Below are 21,532 nucleotides of genomic sequence, written 5' to 3'. Positions count from 1 at the left end.
AATAAACGGAATATATTTAAACAAAATCAGACATTTTTCACCATTTTTTCTATATTTTTGAGACTGAAAAGGTAATAAATTAATCCAATAAATAATCAACAGCGAAAATAATGAGTTGTTGCCGTCATTAAACCAAACTCCATTCAAAAAAGCTCCAATTTAAAACCAGACAGGGAATATTTATGGATGAATTTCTGTCAGATTGTTGGGGTTTTTTTTGTTTTTTTTGATAAAAACAAGACTTTTTCACCATTTTTCTGACATTTTAGAGACCGAAAAGATTATAAATGAATCCAGAAAACAATCAACAGATTAATTTATCATGGAAAATAATGGTCAGTTGCCTTCATTAAACCAAACTCCATTCAAAAAAGTTCCAATTTAACGTCAGACAGGGAATATTTTTTAATAAATCCTGTTTTTTAGCTCCAGATTTGGTCGCCTCCAGCAGATTTTAGAATCAGGATGAATTTCTGTCACCTTTTTTCATAAAAACTGTGCAAATTCTGTGATTTCAGCTTCTTAAATGTGAATATTTTCAGTTTCTTTTCTCCTGTATGACACTAAACTGAATATCTTTGGATAAATTTGGACATTTTTCAGCATTTTCTCACATTTTAGACACCAAACCGTTACTAGATCAATCTTCAGATCTACTTGCTGGTCGGATTTCTTAAATAAACTGCAGTTATCCGACTCCACTGACGTTCCTTGGAGTCAGAAACTCGGCAGCCAGAGAACAAAGGCCGTTTAGACAAAAGCTGAAGGATGACGAGGATCTTGGCTTGTTTTCTCTTACGAACACCAAGCAGCAGATCTTCTTCCATTGTTTGCTTTGGGTTTGTGTTGGTTCTGCTCGGCGTGTCGGGTCACGTTCTGGAGCTTAATGTTCAGGAGCTTCACGTTCTTTAGCTTCACGTTCTGTAGTTTCACGTTCTGTAGCTTCACGTTCTGTAGCTTCATGTTCAGGAGCTTCACGTTCTTTAGCTTCACGTTCTGTAGCTTCACGTTCAGGAGCTTCACGTTCTGTAGCTTCACGTTCTGTAGCTTCACGTTCTGTAGCTTCATGTTCAGGAGCTTCACGTTCTGTAGTTTCACGTTCTGTAGCTTCATGTTCTGTAGCTTCATGTTCAGGAGCTTCACGTTCTTTAGCTTCACGTTCTGTAGCTTCACGTTCAGGAGCTTCACGTTCTGTAGCTTCACGTTCTGTAGCTTCACGTTCTGTAGCTTCACGTTCAGGAGCTTCATGCTGTTGTTCTACGGAGGAAACTGGGGGATTTCTGAGCTTCTCTGCTGCAGGTCTGAATACGACACAAATACAAGCAGAAGTTCCTGCTGTTGGAAACTTAAAACCTGAGTTAGTGGAGCGATTTCAAAGTTTAAACTCTCAGTTAGTGACTTATTTTATGGTTTAATGTTTTGTTTTTAATGTAGAATGACGTTTTACATCCAGGATTTTTGTCAGTTTAGATTAAAACAAAACTTTTTGTGTGATTTTAGACAATTTTTTGCCATTTTTGGACTGATTTTTTTAAAAAATTGTAAAGTTCTTGGCTATTTTGGGAAACGTAATTTTTTGTTACCATTTTTGTGTGATTCTAGACAATGTTTGGACTAATATTAGCATTTTTTGGACAGTTCTTGACTCACTGCAGAAACATTTGTAGTTTTTGACCGTTTTTGTGATTTTAGACAATATTTATGCCATTTTTGGACTGATTTCAACCATTTTTTGTACAGTTCTTGACTCATTTTGGAAACATTTTGTCATTTTTGACCCTTTGAGTTTGATTTCAGATCATTTTTGCCATTTTTGAACTGATTTTAACATTTTTTGTACGGTTCTTAACTAATTTTGGAAAATTGTTCTCTTTTGACCACTTTTGTGTGATTTGAAACAATTTTCTCATTTTTGTACAGATTTAAACCATTTATTGCACAGTTGTTGACTAATTTGGGAAAAAATTTGTAGTTTTTATATGATTTTAGACATTTTTTTCCATTTTTGGACACATTTTAGCCATTTTTTTGGTACAGTTTTTTACTAATTTGGGAAAATGTAACTTCTTTGACCATTTTTGTGGGATTTTAGACAATTTTTTGTCACTGATTTTAACTTTTTTTTTACAGTTCTTGACTCATTTGGGAAAAATGTAGTAATTGAAAAAAAATTTAGACCATTTTTGTCATTTTTATACAGATGTGAACCTTTTTTTGTTCAGTTCTTGACTAATTTGGGAAAATATAGCAGTTTTTGACCATTTTTGTGTGATTTTAGACATTTATGAACTGCTTTAATGATTTTTTATAGTTCTTGACTCATTCTGAAAAACAATGCTAGTTTTATACCATTTTAGTGTGGTTTCAGACAACTTTTCCATCATTTTGGGTCAGTTTTAAGTCATTTTGGACACAGAATATTTTTCAGCAGATCCTCATGGTTTAATGGCTCCAACATTATTAATTATTTACTTATTGGCAAAATCTTAAAACTTTGGTGGTATAGTGTCTCCATAAAGTTCCTGTAAATGTATAGGTATCTATGGATGGATCCATATTTCTGCTAAAATACAGTCTTTAGTCGACATTTCACCAGCTTGTCAGTCAACAACGTGTCTTTTAAACCAGTTTTTTAGGTTCAGAGGTTTAATATTTGATGAATGATCGATGAATCCTTGCAGCTCGACTCAAATTTTACCCTTTCCAGGTGAAAGCAGTGCGTAGAAAACACACTAACTGGTGGATAACATGATGTTTTTTACACCGCAGACCGTCTCAGTTTGGCTTTTCCCTGTTAGATAAACAGATATTTTCCTTTTGAGCTAAACGGGAGAAACAGCGCCTCCCTGTGGTGCTAAAGGAAACTCAGCAGCTTCAACTGTTCATGGATTTCCTAATTTTAATCAGCCTTATTCTGATTAACAGGAATAATAATCAATTAAAGCTACTTTATAAATGTTGTTTTGGAGCCTGGTTCCCTTTTTTGAATAATTTTCTGTCATTTTTGACAAATTTTTCTCATTTTTGGACACTTCTTCAGTTATTCAGGACAAATTTCAACATATTCAGGATGGATTTTTGTCATTTTTAGACAATTCTTGACTCATTTTAGAAAAAAAATTGTCTTTTTGACCATTTTTGTGTGATTTTAGTCCATTTTTATCATTTTTGGAGTGAGTTTAGACAATTTTTGGACATTTTAACATTTTTTTTTTTAGCAGTTCTTGACTTTTTGGAAAAATATAGTAATTTTTAACCATTTTTGTGTGACTTATGACAACTTTTGTACTGATTTTAAAATTTTTTGTGCAATTGTTGACTAATTTGTTAAAATGTAGAAGTTTTTGACCATTTTTGTGAGATTTTAGACAATTTTTTATATTTTTGGACTGCTTTTGAACATTTCTTGGACAGTTCCTGACTAATTTAGGGAAAATGTAGTAGTTTTTGACTATTTTTGTACGATTTTTGACTATTTTTATCATTTTTATACAGATTTCAACCATTTTTTTTTGTACAGTTCTTGACTAATTTGGGGAAATGTAAAAATATTTTGGACCGATTTCTATCATTTTGACTCATTCTGAACATTTTTTAAGTCAAATTTTGTGTTATTGAGGACCATTTTCAGTAATTTTGGAGACGTTCAGTGTCATTTTGGAATGACTTTTGTCATTTTTTAATAATTTTTAGTCTTTTTTTTTTTTAAATTCTCATTTTTTGACACTTCTTTAGTTTTTCAAGACAAGTTTCTAAATATTGACCAGTTTTTACGTCAGGTTTTGATCTTTTAGGACCAGTTTTTGTCATTTTTGAGTCTTTTTGAGTTATTTTAGACAGATTTTTGTAATTTTAGACACCAAAAGGTATCTTTATTTACTTATACAAGTTTCTAAATATTTAGGGCAGATTTCTTTCATTTTGACTAATTTTGAAAAAAATTTTGAGTCAGGTTTTGGGTTATTTAGGTCCAGTTTTTGTTGTTTGACACTTTTAGAGAAATTCTGGACTAATTTTGAAAAAGTTTCAGGTCATTCTGCACAAATTTTTGTAGTTTTGGACAGATTTTTGTCATTTTAGACAAGTTTCAACATTTTTAGGACAAGTTTCTGTCATTTTGACTAATTTTGGCCAGTTTTTATATTATTTTGGACCATTTTTTGTCAATTTGGAGACTTTTTGAGTCCTTTTGAACAGACTTTTGTCCTTTTTTAATAATTTTCAGATAAGATATGGAAGCTTTTTGTCAGTTTAAAATGCCATCAATGAGCTGAGAGATGTTAAAAATGCTGATTTCTGGTCTGTTTTGTGTTTTTATTTGCAGCCACCGTGAAGAACAATCACAGCAGTTTGGGTTTTTCTGGTCAGAACGGGAACAACGTGGACAACGGGATGTTTTCTGAAGGGGATCTGCTGCTGCAGGTATGAACCGGGAACACCTGGAAATAAACTCTAATATCATAGAATAAACTCAGCGTTTCAAAACTGCAGGACTTTGAGACTTTAGAGTCAAGGCTGTGGCTGATATCTCTGCTCTGATTGGTTAAATAAGTGTTTTTTTCATTGGCTATTGCATCTACTGACTAGATAAACAAACACTTTATTTATTTACCACCGATAATCCAGAGTAACAAAAGGTTCCAGGTCAAGGTAAAGTCAAATATTCTAAATAGTTTTCTATGTAGTTTTAAAATAAAATAGAATAAAATATAATTATACAAACACAAAGCAGAAAGATTCATAGGAGATCCAGGAAGCGATCGGATTTGTTGGATATTTATTTCAATTTTACCTCAAAATCATTAAGGTTAATCTCTGTAATTGTTAATACTATAAGGTCCATTTTTACTGGGGTTTTTGTTTATTTTTTTAAAATATTTTTTATTTATTTATTATATTATTTGATTTACATTTTTTGTTTGGCTTCTTCTTCTTTTATTTTTCTTTTTTTGTGGTCAGTTTTTGCATTTTTGTTGCAAACCAGCTCTTTTATTATGTTATATTCAGTGCCATCTTGTTTTATTTTTATTATACTTTTATTTTAATTTATTATTATTATTATTATTATTATTATTATTATTATTATTATTATTATTATTATTATTATTATTATTATTATTAGTTTTAATTTTTATTTTTATTTATTCTATTTTATTCTAACCAAAACGCTACCAAAACCGAGTCCACAAACACAGTTTTTATGTATTTTATGTATTTTCTTGGTGTTTTTCTGCAGTATTTATCTATTTTATTGGTATTTTTTTGCAGTTTTTATGTATTTTTTGTATTTTATTTGTTGTTTTTTCTACAGTATTTATGTATTTTATTGGGTTTTTTTCATTTTTTATGTATTTTATTCGTAGTTTTTCTCTGCAGTATTTCTGTATTTTATTGGTATTTTTTTCAGTTTTTATGTATTTTATGTATTTTGTTGGTAGTTTTTCTCTGCAGTATTTCTGTATTTTATTGGTATTTTTTTCAGTTTTTATGTATTTTATGTATTTTGTTGGTAGTTTTTCTCTGCAGTATTTCTGTATTTTATTGGTATTTTTTTCAGTTTTTATGTATTTGGTGTATTTTATTGGTTGTTTTTCTCTGCAGGCTCTGAACGGCTTCGTGATGGTGGTGACAGCCGACGGTTTAGTGTTTTACTCTTCACCTACAATCAAAGATTACCTCGGCTTCCACCAGGTGAGTCAAAGTGTTTGAATATTTTATCAGTACGAGAGGATCATTAGAGGTCAATAAAACAGACATTTATAACATTTTATTGGTTAAAGCTGCACAGAAATGGTTAAAAATATAGTATTTACTGGATTAAACGCTTCTTCTAAAATGTAAAAAACTTTAAATGCAGCTATTTCTAACCCAAATGTTTCTGTTTTAATTAGTATTAAATAGTAAAAGCAGAAGAGCAATTATTTTAAAATATAAAAATCTACACACAGTTAAATGCACAATATTATCTTTGTGCAAATGTGCATTTTATGCTTTTTAAATTCACATAACAGCAGATTTGTGTGACGTTTATATAATTCAATATATTAGTTGTGACGTTTGTAATCTTATTTATCTAGTGGAAATCATTTAGTGTCAGAGTCTGGTTTGTGTTTAGTTTTGTGGGATTGTGTTGCTGATTCTCAGTGTTTTGTCTCTGCAGTCAGACGTAGTTCATCAGAGTGTTTTTGAATTAATCCACACTGATGATCGGATGATGTTCAGGGAGCAGCTGCACTTCGCCTTAAAGCCGTCGCAGGCTGCAGACGGAGACGGTGAGAAGTTAAAACCTCATTAAACTTTACGTCATGAAACATTTCACACTTTAGATTTAATGTGATTCAAACAGCAACAACTAGTGACGGAACGTTCAAGTGTTGTTACTGATTAGTTTTTCTACAACGTGTTACGATAGAATTTCTCTGTTCTACTGAATTTAACAATACGATTTGACATATTTTGTATTTGTTGTTGTTTTTGAAATGTCGGTTTCTGGTTAATGCAGCAGAAAAAAACACTTTAAAAAGCTGAGAACATTCTGGGAAAGTATGTGAAATACTATGTCAAGACACAGATATTCATGATGAAATATACATGTAGCTACATGTATATTTCTAATGAAATTCATTTCATTAGATGTTCTCCTAGACAACAGTGCAGGTAGGAGAACTCACCTGTTTTCAGGTATATTTGACATTAAAACTCCTTATTTCACTCTTTTGAAACTCATTTTTGGTCAAAATATTCATTTATTTATATTCATTCAAACTATATTTATGACAATTGTGTTGAAAAGAATCACACAACATTTAATGCATTAAAGTTATTTTAACACAAATATATGTTTTAGTTAGTAAAACCAAAAATGTAATTATTTGAAAATTAAACCACTGCGATCAGGAATTTGGCTTCCCACAATCATATGAACATGATAAACTGTGATATTTGTGTTTATAATGCTCCTAGACAACAGTGCAGGTGGATGAACTCACCTGTTTTCAGGTATATTTGACATTAAAACTCATATCTCATTCATTTTTGGTCTCTGAGCTGCTGCAGTAGCTGATGAGACTAGAAGCTTCTCTGTGCACCGCTAGCTAGCAGCTTCTACTGTAGCCTTTAGTGAGGCGTTTAGGGAACATCTGTCTCAGAGAAAAGACTGGTGGCAAATCAAATTTAATATATATTTTTAAATTCAAATAATCTGCAAATGCATTGATGCGGAACCAGCCAGTTGAGCAGCAGCTGGTCTGATTAATACCAGGAAGAGTGGAGGTAAACCAGAGGATCACAGGTTCTGATGAGTCTCACCCTGCAGGTGTCCAGGTCTGTGCAAACCCGGTGAGCTACAGTCCAGAGCAGCTTCCTCCAGAAAACTCCTCCTTCCTGGAGAGGAGCTTCGTCTGTCGCTTCCGCTGCCTGCTGGACAACTCCTCCGGCTTCCTGGTGAGTTCAGAAAACAGCAGCACGTGGTGAATAAAAGCCTCCACAAACAAACCAACATCTGGTTCTGCTCCCCCTGGACCAGGCGCTGAAGTTCCAGGGCCGCCTCAAGTACCTCCACGGCCAGAACCTCCTGAGGGACAACGGGACCCGGAGCCGGCCTCAGCTGGCCCTGTTCGCCATCGCCATGCCGGTCCAGCCGCCCTCCATCGTGGAGATCAGAACCAAGATGATGCTGTTTCAGACCAAACACAAGCTGGACTTCACCCCGATGGGCACCTGCAGCAGGTGAGCAGACCTAGAGCCCTCACAGGGCAGTTTAGAAACGTTTAACAAGGTCCTTAGAGACTAAAATATCAATAAAATGTCATATATTAAGATTATTTTTCACTTATTTCTTCTAAGTCAGATCTATAACCTTCACAGGGCAGTTTAGAAACATCACACTGAGGTCCTTAGAGACTAAAATATCAATAAAATGTCATATATTAAGATTATTTTTCACTTTCAATGGCAAATCAGATCTTATAACCCTCAGTAGTCAGTTTAGAAACGTCACACCGAGGTCCTGAAAGACAAAAATATTATAAAACGTCATATATTATTATTTTTCCTTTTTCAATAACATTTCTTTTAAGTGTGACATTATAAACCTCAGACGACAGTTTAGAAACGTTTAATGAGGTCTTTAAAGACAAAAATATTTTAAAAAATTTAATTTATTAATATTATTTTTGACTGTGAATATCTTATTTCTTTTAAGTCATCTTCTAACCTCAGACGTCAGTTTAGAAATGATCCAACGAGGTCCTTAAAGACTAAAATATAAAAAAAAATTACTTATTTCTTTTAAGTTGTGTCTTCTAACCCTCAGATGTCAGTTTCCAGGACATGATGGCTGAATTTCTTCCACATTTAGTTAAATTTTCTGTTTCCAGGGGGCAGATTATTCTGGGATATTCAGAGGCTGAACTGTGCAGTAAAGGTTCCGGCTACCAGTTCATCCACGCTGCTGACATGATGTACTGCGCCGACAACCACATCCGCAGTGAGTCCACAGTTTACAATCCAAAAATTATTTCATTTGAAATTATTTTATACTGTCTTATTTTGTTTTATCTGATTTTAAGTTATTTTATTTTATTTTATCTGATTTTAAGTTATATTATTTTGTCAGATTTTATTTTAAATTATTTTGTTTTATTTTGTCTGATTTTATTTTAAGTTTTGTTTTATTTTATCTAATTTTATTTTATTTCATTACATTTTATTTTAAGTTGTTTTATTTTAATCTTTTCTGATTTTAAGTTATTTTAATTTGTCAGATTTTATTTTAAGTAATTTTATTTTATCCGATTTTTTTTTTTAAGTTATTTTATTCTATCGGATTTTCTTTTAACATGTTTTTTTTTATTTTAAGTTGTTTTATTTTATTTTGTATGATTTTATTTTAAGTTATTTTAGTCTGATCTGATTTTATTTTAAGTTATTTTAATTTCTGATTTTATTTTCAGTTATTTTATTTTATCTGATTTTAATTTAAGTAATTTTATTTTATCTGATTGTATTTTAACTAATTGTATTATATTTTAAGTTGTTTTGTCAGATTTTTAAATTTATTTTACTTTAAGTTGTTTTAATTTGTCTGATTTTATTTAATCTGATTTTATTTAAACTTATTTAATTTTACCTGATTTCATTTTAAGTAGTTTTATTTTCTCTTAGCTGGTTTTGTTTCATGATGTTTTGATTTTATTTGAACTCGTGTTTGTGTGTCAGTGATTAAAACAGGAGAAAGTGGTCTGACGGTGTTCAGGCTCCTCACTAAATCTGACGGCTGGATTTGGGTCAAAGCCAACGCCAAGCTGATCTGCAAAGGAGGCCGACCCGACTTCATCATCGCCTACCAGCAAGCTTTGATGTAAGAGGCCCCCAACGGGAAGCTTCGGCTGCTTTTGGGCTGATTTGGTCAAATTTTTTGACAATTTGGACACGTTTTTGTACATTTTGGTGATTTTTGTGTTGTTTGTAGGACAAATTTAGGTTATTTTGGACAAATTTCACATTATTTTGGACATTTTTTGTTATAGGCGATTTTTGAGACGTATTTGACAAGTTTTTAGCAGGTTGGACGCATTTCAGTCATTTTTTTGTGTTGTTTTGGACAAATTTTGATTATTTTGGCCAAGTTTTTGTCATTTTGACCAAATCTTTAGTTGTTTGGTTTTGGGTTATGGTCAAGTTTGTAGCTGGATGGACATATTTTTATAAGTTTTGGCTAGTTTAGAGTTGTATTGAACAAATTTTGGAGACATATTTGACAAGTTTTTAGGCAATTTGGACACGTTTTTCTAATTTTTTCATGTCATGTTGGACAAATTTTGATTATTTTGGCTAAATTTTGAGTTGTTTGGGTTATGGTAAAAGTTGTAAGCAGTTTAGACATGTTTTGGTAAATTTTGGCAAGTTTAGCTTTGTTTTAGACAAGTTTTCAGCTAATTTGAGCATTTGGATTTGTGTTATTCTGGGCCATCTTTTAGACATATTTGACAAGTTTTTAGACAGTTTGGACACGTTTTTGTAAATTTTGGCAATTTTTGTGTCATATTGGACAACTTTTGACTGTTTAGGTCTTTGGTCTGTTTTATACATTTTTTAAAATCATTTTTTGTATTTCTAAATGATTGCTTGAGTCATTTTTGTCAAGTTCCAAGTTATTATGTACAAGTTTCACATCATTTTGGGCATTTTTTAGTTAATTTTTTAGGACATATTATTCTTATTATCTTACAGTTTTTAGACAGTTTGGACACGTGTTATTTTTTCACGTCGTGTTTGCTAAATTTGGGTTATTTTGGCCAAGTTTTGAGTTGTTTTGGTCAACTTCGTAAGCAGTTTGGCAAGTTTTTTTGTGATTTTTTTCCAAGTTCTGAGTTGTTTTATGCCAGTTTTGGTCGTTTTTTGGAATTTTAAATGACTGCTTGAGTTATTTTTGTCAAGGTCTAAGTTATTGTGGCCAAGTTTCATGTCATTTTGGGCAATTTTTGGTTATTTTGGCAGATTTTTGACAAGTTTGACAAGTTTAAAGGCAATTTGGACAAGTTTTTGTCTATTTTTTTCATATTGGACAAACCTTTGTTATTTTGGCCAAGTTTTTCATCATTTTGGATGTTTCACTGTTGGTCACAGCTGAGTCAGTCCTGAAAAATCTATTGGAACCAGAATTTTGTTCACCAAACAGTTTATTTTTTGCCAATTCTCGAAGAGAAAAGCGGTTTTGATTAAATACTTTCTTAATTTTAAGTTTTCTAATGGAACTGTACATCACACATGTTACATAGAAGGACCTTCGTAAAACTAAAAATACAACAATCTTTTTAGTTTTTCTAGTTTTCAGTTTTGATGATTGCTGTTTTTTTTGTCAAAATCCAGACTTGCCTTTCAAAGATGCCTTTCAAATATTTATTAGCCCCAAACAACACCTCTATTTGTTGCTAAAATGACTGATGAATGCACCTTATTTCTTAGTGTCAGTAAAGCAACCTGCTGTTTGGTTTGTTGCAGTAAAACCGAGGGGGAGGAGTATTTTCGTCAACGGCGGCTTCAGCTTCCCTTCAGCCTCACCACTGGAGAGGCCGTCCTCTACAACACCGGCCCCACCATGGACGTCAATCAGGCCCAGTTCAACAAGAAGTTCAGCAGCAGCAACACGAAGAAGGACGAAGATCCTAAATCCCTGCTGGACTGCTTCCTGAAACAGGACGAAAACATCTACAGCCTGGGGGTGACGGATCCTCTACCTGTGGACCAGGTGTTCGTGGACAGCCAGGCGCTGCTCAAAGTCACCAACGAGACCACCACATCAGACGTCATGTTGGTGAAGAAGGAGTCCCAGCAGTCGGTGATGGCTGTGATCAACAGCCTGGAGAAGATGGTGCAAAATCGCGACTTCGGTTCAGCTCTGCAGAACCTGGACATGAGCGAAGGCGAGCTGATGGAGTGGGAGAACGCTCTGAAGAGGCTGGGTCAGGATGAGGCTCAGCAGAATAACGTGAGGTCGGACCTGGACAGCATCCTCACCGATGACATCTTTGACTACGTCGAGGGTATTTTGTTCAAAGAGAACGGCGAGGACCTCCTGAACCCTCCCAGCTGCCTGACCAGACTCAACCAGCAGCAGGATCCCTTCAATCAGTTCTCACCCGGTGAGCTCCGTGAGCCGCCGCTGTTTCCCACACCGAGCCCTGAACAGACTGTCCCTCTGATTAACGGCGTCTATGCTCAGCAGCAGAGCGCCGTCAACAGAGGAGGGATCCCCGGGTCGAGCCTTCAGTCTGCTCAGGTATTCGGTAACACCCAGACACTGACGCACCAAGGTCCTCTGATCTCTCAGATCCCCCAGATTACTCAGATCCCCCAAATTACTCAGATCCCTCAGATCCCTCCGACCGACAGCAACCTGCCCCCTCTTCAGCAGCTGCAGCTTCAGGACATTTTCAGTCCATCTATCGAGCTCCCAGTGCTCACCGTCCCCAACATCTCAGCCGATGACACCTTTGCAACATTTCAGTCCTGTGGTGAGGCATCGGTCCAGCACTCGGGCTGCCATCCGGGGGTCAACGGTGCGGTCCAGCAGGCCGATCAGCTCCCGCTGCATCAGAACCATCCTGCTGCGATGCTGCAGAGCTCAGTCCTAGAACCCAACAGTGTAGCTCCTGCCCTCATGGACACATTGCCTCCTCTGATTCCCTGCAGTGACTTTAGCTCCTCGAGCGCGTCTAATATTCCCTTTTCCTCGCCATGTCTTCAGGGAAGCCTCCCGTTTGATCCGCCCAGCCATCCGCTGCAGCAGTGGAACCAGAATCAGAACCAGAAGGTGCCTCACGCCGGCATCGTGCAGAACGGACACGAGGGGTTGCCGGCATTCCAGAGCCAAAATTCACAGGGCCAAACAATCCCGCATGCTGGTTTCTGGCCATGGGGCGTCACTGGACTGAACCAGCAGGGGGCGCTGCCAGGAGGCCAGGCGTCCAATCAAAGCAGCTGTATGTTCAACCAGCATTTTTCTTCCAGCCCACCAGGCAGCGATGTCCTTACTCCCTCCAGGGCTCCGGGCCTCAGGGGGGCCGACCCCTCGCTGGACCAGAGTCCTGTCCAGGCCTCCTGCTACTACCAGCAGAACCACAGTGAGCCGGTGGTTGGGACGTCCGCCATCAGCCAGGAGAACGCCGACATCAGTCCTCTCGCCACTCCGCCCAACATGTCCATCGCACAGTACGCTCGCATCCAGCACTACCTGCAAAACAACAGGCAGACACAGGTAAACATTCCCGCTAGCATGAAGCAGAACAAGTGCTTACACAGCAAAGACTATGTCTCATGAACTCCGGATGTTGTCCGAAATTTCTTCAAGTATGTGTAGATTAATTCTTAGTAATCCTGAGTGCTTCAGTAGAAGAAAACTGGACTTGTTTTTTGGTTCTGGATGACTGCCTGGGGAGGGATGTCAGGACTAGACAATAAGTGGCCGATAAGTGGTGTTGTCGCCTCTCGTAGTTCTGACTCATCTCCCCAGGCAGTTTCACCACCATTGTCAACTTATGAGTGTCACGTCGCTGATACATCCAACAAGACTTGTCAGGTACTTATAATGCAGACTTGACATCCTTCACAGTTGTACTGCTAATAACAGTTGAAGTCATCCCTCACCTGGCAGTTTCACAGCTATCTTGGATCAATAATGGGCATTAGCCACATGAATTGGGGGTGACAATATAGTCTGAACTTCAGAGGTTTCTTGGATGACAAGTAAAATGTTATCAGGAACAAAACAAACAGTTCAGTTGCCTTCTATTCAATCTACACAGAAACAAAGTGTGAATGGCGGTGAAACTGCCAAGGGAGGGATGTCAGGACTGTACGATAAGTGACCGATAAGTGGTGTTGTTGCCTCTCTTAGTCCTGACTCCCTTCCCCAGGCAGTTTCACCACTAGTAACACTTTGAGTCATCCCTCACCTGGCAGTTTCACAACATCTTGAGACATGCTAATCTTGGATCATTATTGGACATGTGATTTGGCCACTTACAGTGCAGTTCTGAGATTATTCCCGACGCATCAATTTGGTGATAATTATGAAACACCAGGAACTCCCGACAACACTTATCAGGTACTTCTAATACAGTCTTGACATCCTTCACCTGGCAGTTTCACCACTATTGACACCTCGAGATATACAAGTCTTAGTTCATTGGGCATGGCATCAGCCATGGGATTTGGGGGCAGCAGCATAGCCTAAAATTCAGAGGCCTGAATGGTAGATCAAACTGCCTGGGCAGGGATCTCAGGACTGCATGATAAGTACCTGATAAGTGTTGCTGGGAGGTGCCGGGAGGGAGGTGTGAATAGTATAGTGGTACAAAACTACCAGGTGAGGGAAGTCAGGACTGTACGATTAGTGGTGTTGTAGCCTCTTTTAATCCCCTCACCAGGCAGTGTCACTACCATTCTCACCATAGTTAATTTGTCCAACAACACTTATCAGATACTTACACTACAGTCTTGACATCCCTCCTTGACATTTTCACCACCATTTCATGACTCCCCTCCCCTGGCAGTTTCACAACTATTCACACCCCAAGACATGCAAAACTTACATCATTAGTAGGGGTTAGCTGCAAAAGGGAAGTCTGGTTGCCTTCTATTGAATCTGTACAGGCACCAAGTGTTAATTGTGGTAAAACTGCCTGGGGAGGGATGTCAGGACTGTATGATAAGTAGTCGATGAGTGGTGTTGTCTTTTAATCATGACTCCCCTCACCAGGCTTTTTTACAATCATTCTTACCCTTACCATCGTTAATACCCCTGACAACACTTATCAGATACTTACAATGCAGCCTTGCACTCAGTTTCACCACTATTTTATGACTCCCCTCACCTGGCAGTTTCACAACTATTCACACCCTGAGACATGCCAAACTTGCATCATTAATAGGCGTTACCTGCAAAAGGGAAGTCCGGTTGTCTTCTATTGAATGCATAAAGGCAGAACATATGAATAGCGGTTAAAAAAAACTGCCTGGGGAGGGATGTTAGAACTCTATGATAAGTGATTCTGACACCACTTATCGGTCACTTATCATACAGTCCTGACATCCCTCCCCAGGCAGTTTCACCACATTGTTTTAATGAATGTAAGTTGGGTGTAATTATAGATATAGATAACAACACTTATCAGGTACATATAGTCTTGAGACTTTAAATGGGTTTAAATTTTAACTACTTCTATCACCATAAAACATCTTTAACTGGTTGTTACTTAACATTTATTGGAAATATTACTGTACTATTTATCTAAAACTGTCTGAATTTGCAAACAGAACATAAAATGTAAATATTGGATAAAAACTAGCATCAGAATTCTTGTTTCATGTTGTTGAGTCAAAGGTTTTCTGACTCAGTCAAAGCCAAAACCTCATTTTGATGACGTGTTTTGTAGAATTCTGTACATTTTTATTGGATTGAACGAGTACACGTCACTGTAAAGTCATTAAATGTCGATAATTTGTGTTATTGTTCAATCACTTAAATTAGTATTTTCCTACTAGTTTAATGAAGAAAAACGTCACAAAATCTCAAAATTGACTGAAAAAAACAGCGTGACCTAAGTCGATTTTCGCTCTAAGTTGGAACCTCATCAGAAGAGTCTGACTTAAGGCCTCTACACACTGTCTGATTTTTGGCCATTCCAGACAAAAGATAACAACGGTGAGAGAATCGTGGCGATATCTTTGGTCATAGTTAATCGGTGGTCCTACGTCGCATTGTGAGACAGGTTCAAGGACAGCCGTTGTCATGGCGACCCAAGACAAGCTGCCATAAAATTCTGACTCTCTGAAATTTGGTGTGATCATCTCACAGTGTGATGCTGCTGGACCTACAACAACTAACTAACCAATACAAATGCAGGATGGAATGACGTAATGATCAACGCCACACTGGAGCTAAACCCAAACAGATGATTTACAGCGACAAAACGCATCAAAACAAGGATGTGTGATTTAAACAAAAAAGAAGTGTGTTTTGTTGGAAAATGACAGACAATAACAGTAAATGCTAATGCTAGTAGATGCTAACAAGTACTTATTTCAAGCTCCCTTTGCAAAATTGGCATCCCAAACTGGCCTCTCTTTCCAAGACAGGGCCACGTCCATATTCTCCTCCTTGTCCTTTTTTGTGGTTTTCCCTCCAAACACATAAATGTCACCAGGGCGAGGGCTCTGTTCATGTTTGGCTAGTTTCCCTGTGATTGTAGGAGCTCCGTTCATGTTTGGCTAGGTTCCCTGTGATTGTAGGAGCTCCGTTCATGTTTGGCTAGTTTCCCTGTGATTGTAGGGTTCATGTATGGCTAGTTTCCCTGTGATTGTAGGGTTCATGTTTGGCTAGTTTCCCTGTGATTGTAGGGTTCATGTATGGCTAGTTTCCCTGTGATTGTAGGGTTCATGTTTGGCTAGTTTCCCTGTGATTGTAGGAGCTCCGTTCATGTTTGGCTAGGTTCCCTGTGATTGTAGGAGCTCCGTTCATGTTTGGCTAGTTTCCCTGTGATTGTAGGGTTCATGTATGGCTAGTTTCCCTGTGATTGTAGGGTTCATGTTTGGCTAGTTTCCCTGTGATTGTAGGGTTCATGTTTGGTTAGTTTCCCTGTGATTGTAGGAGCTCCGTTCATGTTTGGCTAGGTTCCCTGTGATTGTAGGAGCTCCGTTCATGTTTGGCTAGTTTCCATGTGATTGTAGGAGCTCCGTTCATGTTTGGCTAGTTTCCCCTATGATTGTAGGTTTCATGTTTGGCTAGTTTCCCTGTGATTGTAGGAGCTCCGTTCATGTTTGGCTAGGTTCCCTGTGATTGTAGGAGCTCCGTTCATGTTTGGCTAGTTTACCTGTGATTGTAGGGTTCATGTATGGCTAGTTTCCCTGTGATTGTAGGGTTCATGTTTGGCTAGTTTCCCTGTGATTGTAGGGTTCATGTTTGGCTAGTTTCCCTGTGATTGTAGGGTTCATGTTTGGTTAGTTTCCCTGTGATTGTAGGAGCTCCGTTCATGTTTGGCTAGGTTCCCTGTGATTGTAGGAGCTCCGTTCATGTTTGGCTAGTTTCCATGTGATTGTAGGAGCTCCGTTCATGTTTGGCTAGTTTCCCCTATGATTGTAGGGTTCATGTTTGGCTAGTTTCCCTGTGATTGTAGGGGCTCCGTTCATGTTTGGCTAGTTTCCCTGTGATTGTAGGGTTCATGTTTGGCTAGTTTCTCTGTGATTGTAGGGTTCATGTTTGGCTAGTTTCCCTGTGATTGTAGGAGCTCTGTTCATGTTTGGCTAGTTTCTCTGTGATTTCTCCGCTTGACAACTATTTCCGACTAGTTCCGACAAAACGCCGTACATCGTAAACCGAGGACCCGTCCGTAACCAGTTCCAACATGACAACGAAACGCCGTACATCGTAAACCGAGGACTCGACTGTAACCAGTTCCGACATAACAATAAAACACCGTACGTCGTAAACCAAAGACCCGCCCGTAACCAGTTCCGACGTAACAATGAAACGCCATAGGTTGAGGACGTCGTAAACCGAGGACCTCCTGTATATCCATTTAATAATGATGTAATTGTGTGTAATTGTGAGCAGTTCTGTGACATTTTGTGTTTTGTGACGTTTTCGTGTCTTTGTGTTGCAGCAGGCTAACAGTGGTGGGATGTTCGTCGCTCCGCCTCACGACGTTTCCACGTATCTGATGGAGTAAACCTGCAGAAGGACGGACGCCTGCATCGGAACTTCTCCACGGACTGTTCTTGGTTTCATATTCTGTTTCATTTACGTTCTATATATGTTCTATATATATAAATATATATATATATCTGTATACTGTCTGTTTAAAGCTTGTTGCTGTTACTTTAGTGAAGATACACGATAATAACATGAAGTATGGATCCACAAGTGCATTTACCAGGACGAGCTCTGAGTGGAGCCAGTCCAAACAGCCAAAGATGTTTTTATAAGGGAAACCAGATTTATCTCCAAGATTTAGCACCCAAAAGGCAGATTTTTTATTCTAGCTAGGTGGAAACATTTTCTAAAAGAATTTGTAATCTTTGTACAAAAGCGTAGAGACTCACTGAAAGTGGGACCGCCATGCCTTCAATGAACCTAATTACAGGTAAAATAATGTGTGTTTTAAATGAGACCCTCAAAGTGGTTGATGTAAGTGTATGGATTTAATTTGTGCCTTTTTATATTTCTTATATCCGCTTCGGCTCACTGACGCCCCGATCCTGTACTGAGCATTTGCAGTATATTATTGTACTTTTATGTTTGCCGGTCAGAGATGCAGAATGAAGTCTAGTCCCAGAGTTTCACAGCAGCAGTTAGAGCTGAGGAGGCAGAAATCTGGAAGAAAAAGGCAAAAATTAACAGAAGAAGTCTGGAAAAATAAAAGGCCAAATTAAACAGAAGACGTGAAAAACGGCTGCATGAACAGGTTTCATCGGCAGCACAGGACTGAAAGGAACACAAAACTAGACTAGCTGCAGCTGGCAGCGATTAGCTTCTGTTAGCAGGAAGCTAAAATGTTTGCAGTTAGCCTCAGCTAGCAGGAAGCTTAACTGTTCGGAGGAAGTTAAATGTTTAGCATTTAGCTTCAATTAGAGACAAGCTAAACTGTTACCAGTTCGCTTCAGATAGCAGGACGGTAAACTGTTAGCATTTAGCTTCAGTTAGCAAGAAGGTAAACTTTTTGGAGGAAGCTAAACGTTTAGCATTTAGCATTAGTTGGCAGAAAGCTAAACTGTCAGCAGGAAGTTAAATGGTTTGGAGGAAGCTAAACTGTCAGCATTTAGCTACAGCTAGCAGAAAGCTAGACTGTTAGCAAGAGAATGCTAAAACCTTAGCAGGAAGCTGAATGTTTAGCATTTAGCTGCAGTTAGCGGGAAGCTAAACTGCAAGAATTTAGCTTCAGTTAGCAAGTAGGAAAATTGTTTGGAGGAAGCTAAATTTTTAGCATTTAGCTTCCATTAGCAGGGAGCTTAACTGTTAACAGGAAGTTAAACGGTTAGGAGGAAGCAAAACTGAACAGGAAGCTAAACTGTTAGCATTTAGCTTCAATTAGCGGAAAGCTAAACTGTTAACATTTAGCTTCAGTAAGCAAGAAGGAAAATTGTTTGGGGGAAGCTAAATGTTTAGCATTTAGCTTCCGTTAGCAGGAAGCTTAACTCAACAGGAAGTTGAACGGTTAGGAGTAAGCAAAACTGTTAGCAGGAAGCTAAACTTTTAGCATTTAGCTTCAATTAGCGGAAAGCTAAACTGTTCACATTTAGCTTCAGTTAGCTGGAAGGTAAATTGTTTGGAGGAAGCTAAATGTTTAGCATTTAGCTTCAGATAGCAGGAAGCTAAACTGTTAGCAATAAGCCAAATTAGCCCTTTTTAAAACAGTTTTTAACTTTACATTTTGAAGCAGTTTCCTGTTATTTTACAGATTTTCTCTGTTATGTTAAATTACAGATAATATCCAATAGAAAGATGTAAAAATCTGTGAAATAACGGTAAAGTGTTTTAAGAATTACAGTTAAAATCTGTAAAAACTGTTAATTTTTTTCAGAGATTATTGATAAAAACCTGAAACGCTTTTTTTAAAAAACAAATCTGTGACGTTTTGATAGAAAAACGTAAAGATTTGAACAGTGAATCTGCATCTCGTTCTTTATCTATTTTTATTCCTAATAAACTCTGAGCCGAACACAGTATATTAATAATAATATTCATGATAATTATAATCGTCTGAGTTTCCTTCTGGCTGAAAAGCGTCTCATTATTAATCTTCTGCCTTCTTGTAAATAAAAAGCCGAACTTTAAACATTAAAGATGCTCCCTCAGGTTCATTAAAATCATCCTAAACTGCGGAAACAAGGGAAAAGATTGAACCGGATCTTCTGCTCCACCGTCGCAGATCCACCTGAAACTTTATTGACTCAAACTCTGGATGTTAAAATATTATCTCTAAGATTTTAGCTCCAGAAAACAAAAACTGTCTTGACATCATTTATCTGAACTCTTCACCCAGCGACCAACTTTCAGCTGTTTGTTTTAAATCTGAGTCTGTTTGAAGAACAAAATCTCAAAAATTATTAAAGATAAAAACCTGAAATTTCCTGTTATTTGTCATCATGACAATGAATGTAGTTAAATTATCTCTGATTGTTGGAGAGTGGAAATATGAAAAAAGTAAACAAAAAAAGTCATGACAGTTTCCATTTTTGAGCTCAAATTAACAACAAATCTGATATTTAGAAGTTAACTGGTGATATTTTCTGAACCCCATGTAGCTAAATATCACAATAACACAAAACTAAACATAGAAAATGCTTTTAATACGAAATATTTGGTCATAAAAATGAAACCAAAGTTATTTTAGTTGAATTTTAATCGCTGATTGAGCAGATTTGACAAACCAGAAAAACTGAAATTTTATCAGATAGTTCTGGAGTTTCAAGCTGCTTACTAATGTTAAAAGTTTTCTAGGTGTTGTTCGAAACCACCACAAAGAGATGTTAAATGTCCAGAGTGAGACATAAAATGACCAAAGCTACACACAAACTAAACAAACAAAAAAAAAACACAAAATGTGCAAAATTACTTGAGATATGTCAAAAGTGACTCATAGCTAGTCCAGAATTACTGAAAAACTGTCAAGAATGGTTTAGAAATGGTCCAGAATAACTTGAAATTAGTTTAAAATGAGAAAAAAAATTTGAAAATGAGTCAAAACGTGCAAAACTTTCCCAGAATGACCTAAAATTTATTCAAAATGATTCTAAAATGTCCAAAATGACGTAAAAAAAATTATAATAAAAATTGTGGAAAAACTGTTGTAATTGAGAAAAAAATGTTGAAAATGATTTAAAATTTGTCCAAAATGATGCAAAACTTCTCCAGAATGACTCAAAATCTGTCCCAAATTGCTGAAAATTTGCCCAAAAGAATTCAAAAATGTCCAAAATTATGTAAAATTTTGTGAAAAACGAATTTACAAACTGTCTAAAGTAAAAAAAATTGTGAAAATGACTTAAAATATGTCCAAAATGATGTGAAGCTTGTCTAGAATACCTCAGTTTCTCACAAATAACCTATAATTCATCCCAAATGACTAAAAATGTCTTTTTATTTCATTTTTATGACTGAATATTTCATATTAAAACTTTTCCATGTGTTCAGCTTTGTCTTATTGAATTTTTTTTTGCTGGTTTAAGCTCAAAGACGGAACTTTTCATGTAAACTTTTAACAGTTTTTTTCATCTTTCCACTCCCCAATAATCAGAGATAATTTAATCAATAATTTAGAGTTTAATTTATCGTCATGATGAGAAAAAACAGGGAAAATTTATCTTTAATTGTTCAAACACTCAGATTCCTAAAAGCTGCTAAAAGTTGGTCGCCGGGCAGATTTAAAGGATTTATCTCGGAAAATAGTTTATAAATTGATGTAGAAATGAACTCATATGTCCATAAATATCCATATGTTCTGTTGAATCTGACCCGGTTGAGCAGAAACGTCGTGAAAACGTTCAGTTTAAACGATCCACACTACAGTCGAACCTGAGCGGCAATGATTTGGCAGCTTTTTCCTGCTGCATTGTGGGAAATCTCTCAGTATTTGAACTTTCCTCCGGACTTTGTGGAAAGAACTTGTTTTTCAGGACTGTAGCCACTAAAGAAAACCCTGGAAACCAACGTTGTCCTCTTCCTGCTCGATGTAATCCTTTATTTCGCGGTGGTTCCAGCCTCCAGTAACCAGCATCTGTTCTGTCAACGCTTTGTTTTATCCTCAGTAAACGTGTGCAATCATTACAGCTGTCTGAGTGTTTTCATTACAACTGAAAGCTGCTCTTTACTCAAAACGTGAAAAACATTCATAACTTGTCCAGAATTATTCAGAATTATTATTCGTTATTCCATTTACTTTGTGTAAAACTCCAGTTCCACAGAGCATGATACTGCCACCTCCATGCTTGATGGTAGGTTTGGTGTTCTTGGGGTTCAAGGCTTCACCTT

At 36.8% G+C, this 21,532-nt stretch overlaps 1 protein-coding gene across 2 annotated transcripts; it reads left to right on the top strand.

Moving 5' to 3' along the window:
- Positions 1–4,265: 4,265 nt before the first annotated feature.
- LOC111586133 (aryl hydrocarbon receptor-like) lies at positions 4,266–21,328 on the top strand. 2 transcript variants are annotated; one of them, XM_055015253.1, is made up of 9 exons: positions 4,266–4,422; positions 5,602–5,691; positions 6,161–6,272; positions 7,316–7,443; positions 7,526–7,728; positions 8,379–8,488; positions 9,220–9,361; positions 11,005–12,760; positions 17,169–21,328. In XM_055015253.1, the coding sequence occupies exons 1-9, from the start codon at positions 4,393–4,395 to the stop codon at positions 17,229–17,231; spliced, it is 2,634 nt and encodes an 877-aa protein (XP_054871228.1). In that variant the 5' UTR covers positions 4,266–4,392; the 3' UTR covers positions 17,232–21,328. The 2 variants fall into 2 exon arrangements, with proteins under 2 accessions (XP_054871228.1, XP_054871227.1); XM_055015252.1 differs by having other exon boundaries at positions 4,267–4,422; positions 17,166–21,328.
- The last annotated feature ends 204 nt before the right edge of the window (positions 21,329–21,532 follow it).

This window comes from Amphiprion ocellaris, chromosome 11 (assembly GCF_022539595.1).
Source record: "Amphiprion ocellaris isolate individual 3 ecotype Okinawa chromosome 11, ASM2253959v1, whole genome shotgun sequence".
Classification (NCBI taxonomy): Eukaryota; Metazoa; Chordata; class Actinopteri; family Pomacentridae; genus Amphiprion; species Amphiprion ocellaris.
This window is presented reverse-complemented; position numbering and strand designations above follow the sequence as displayed.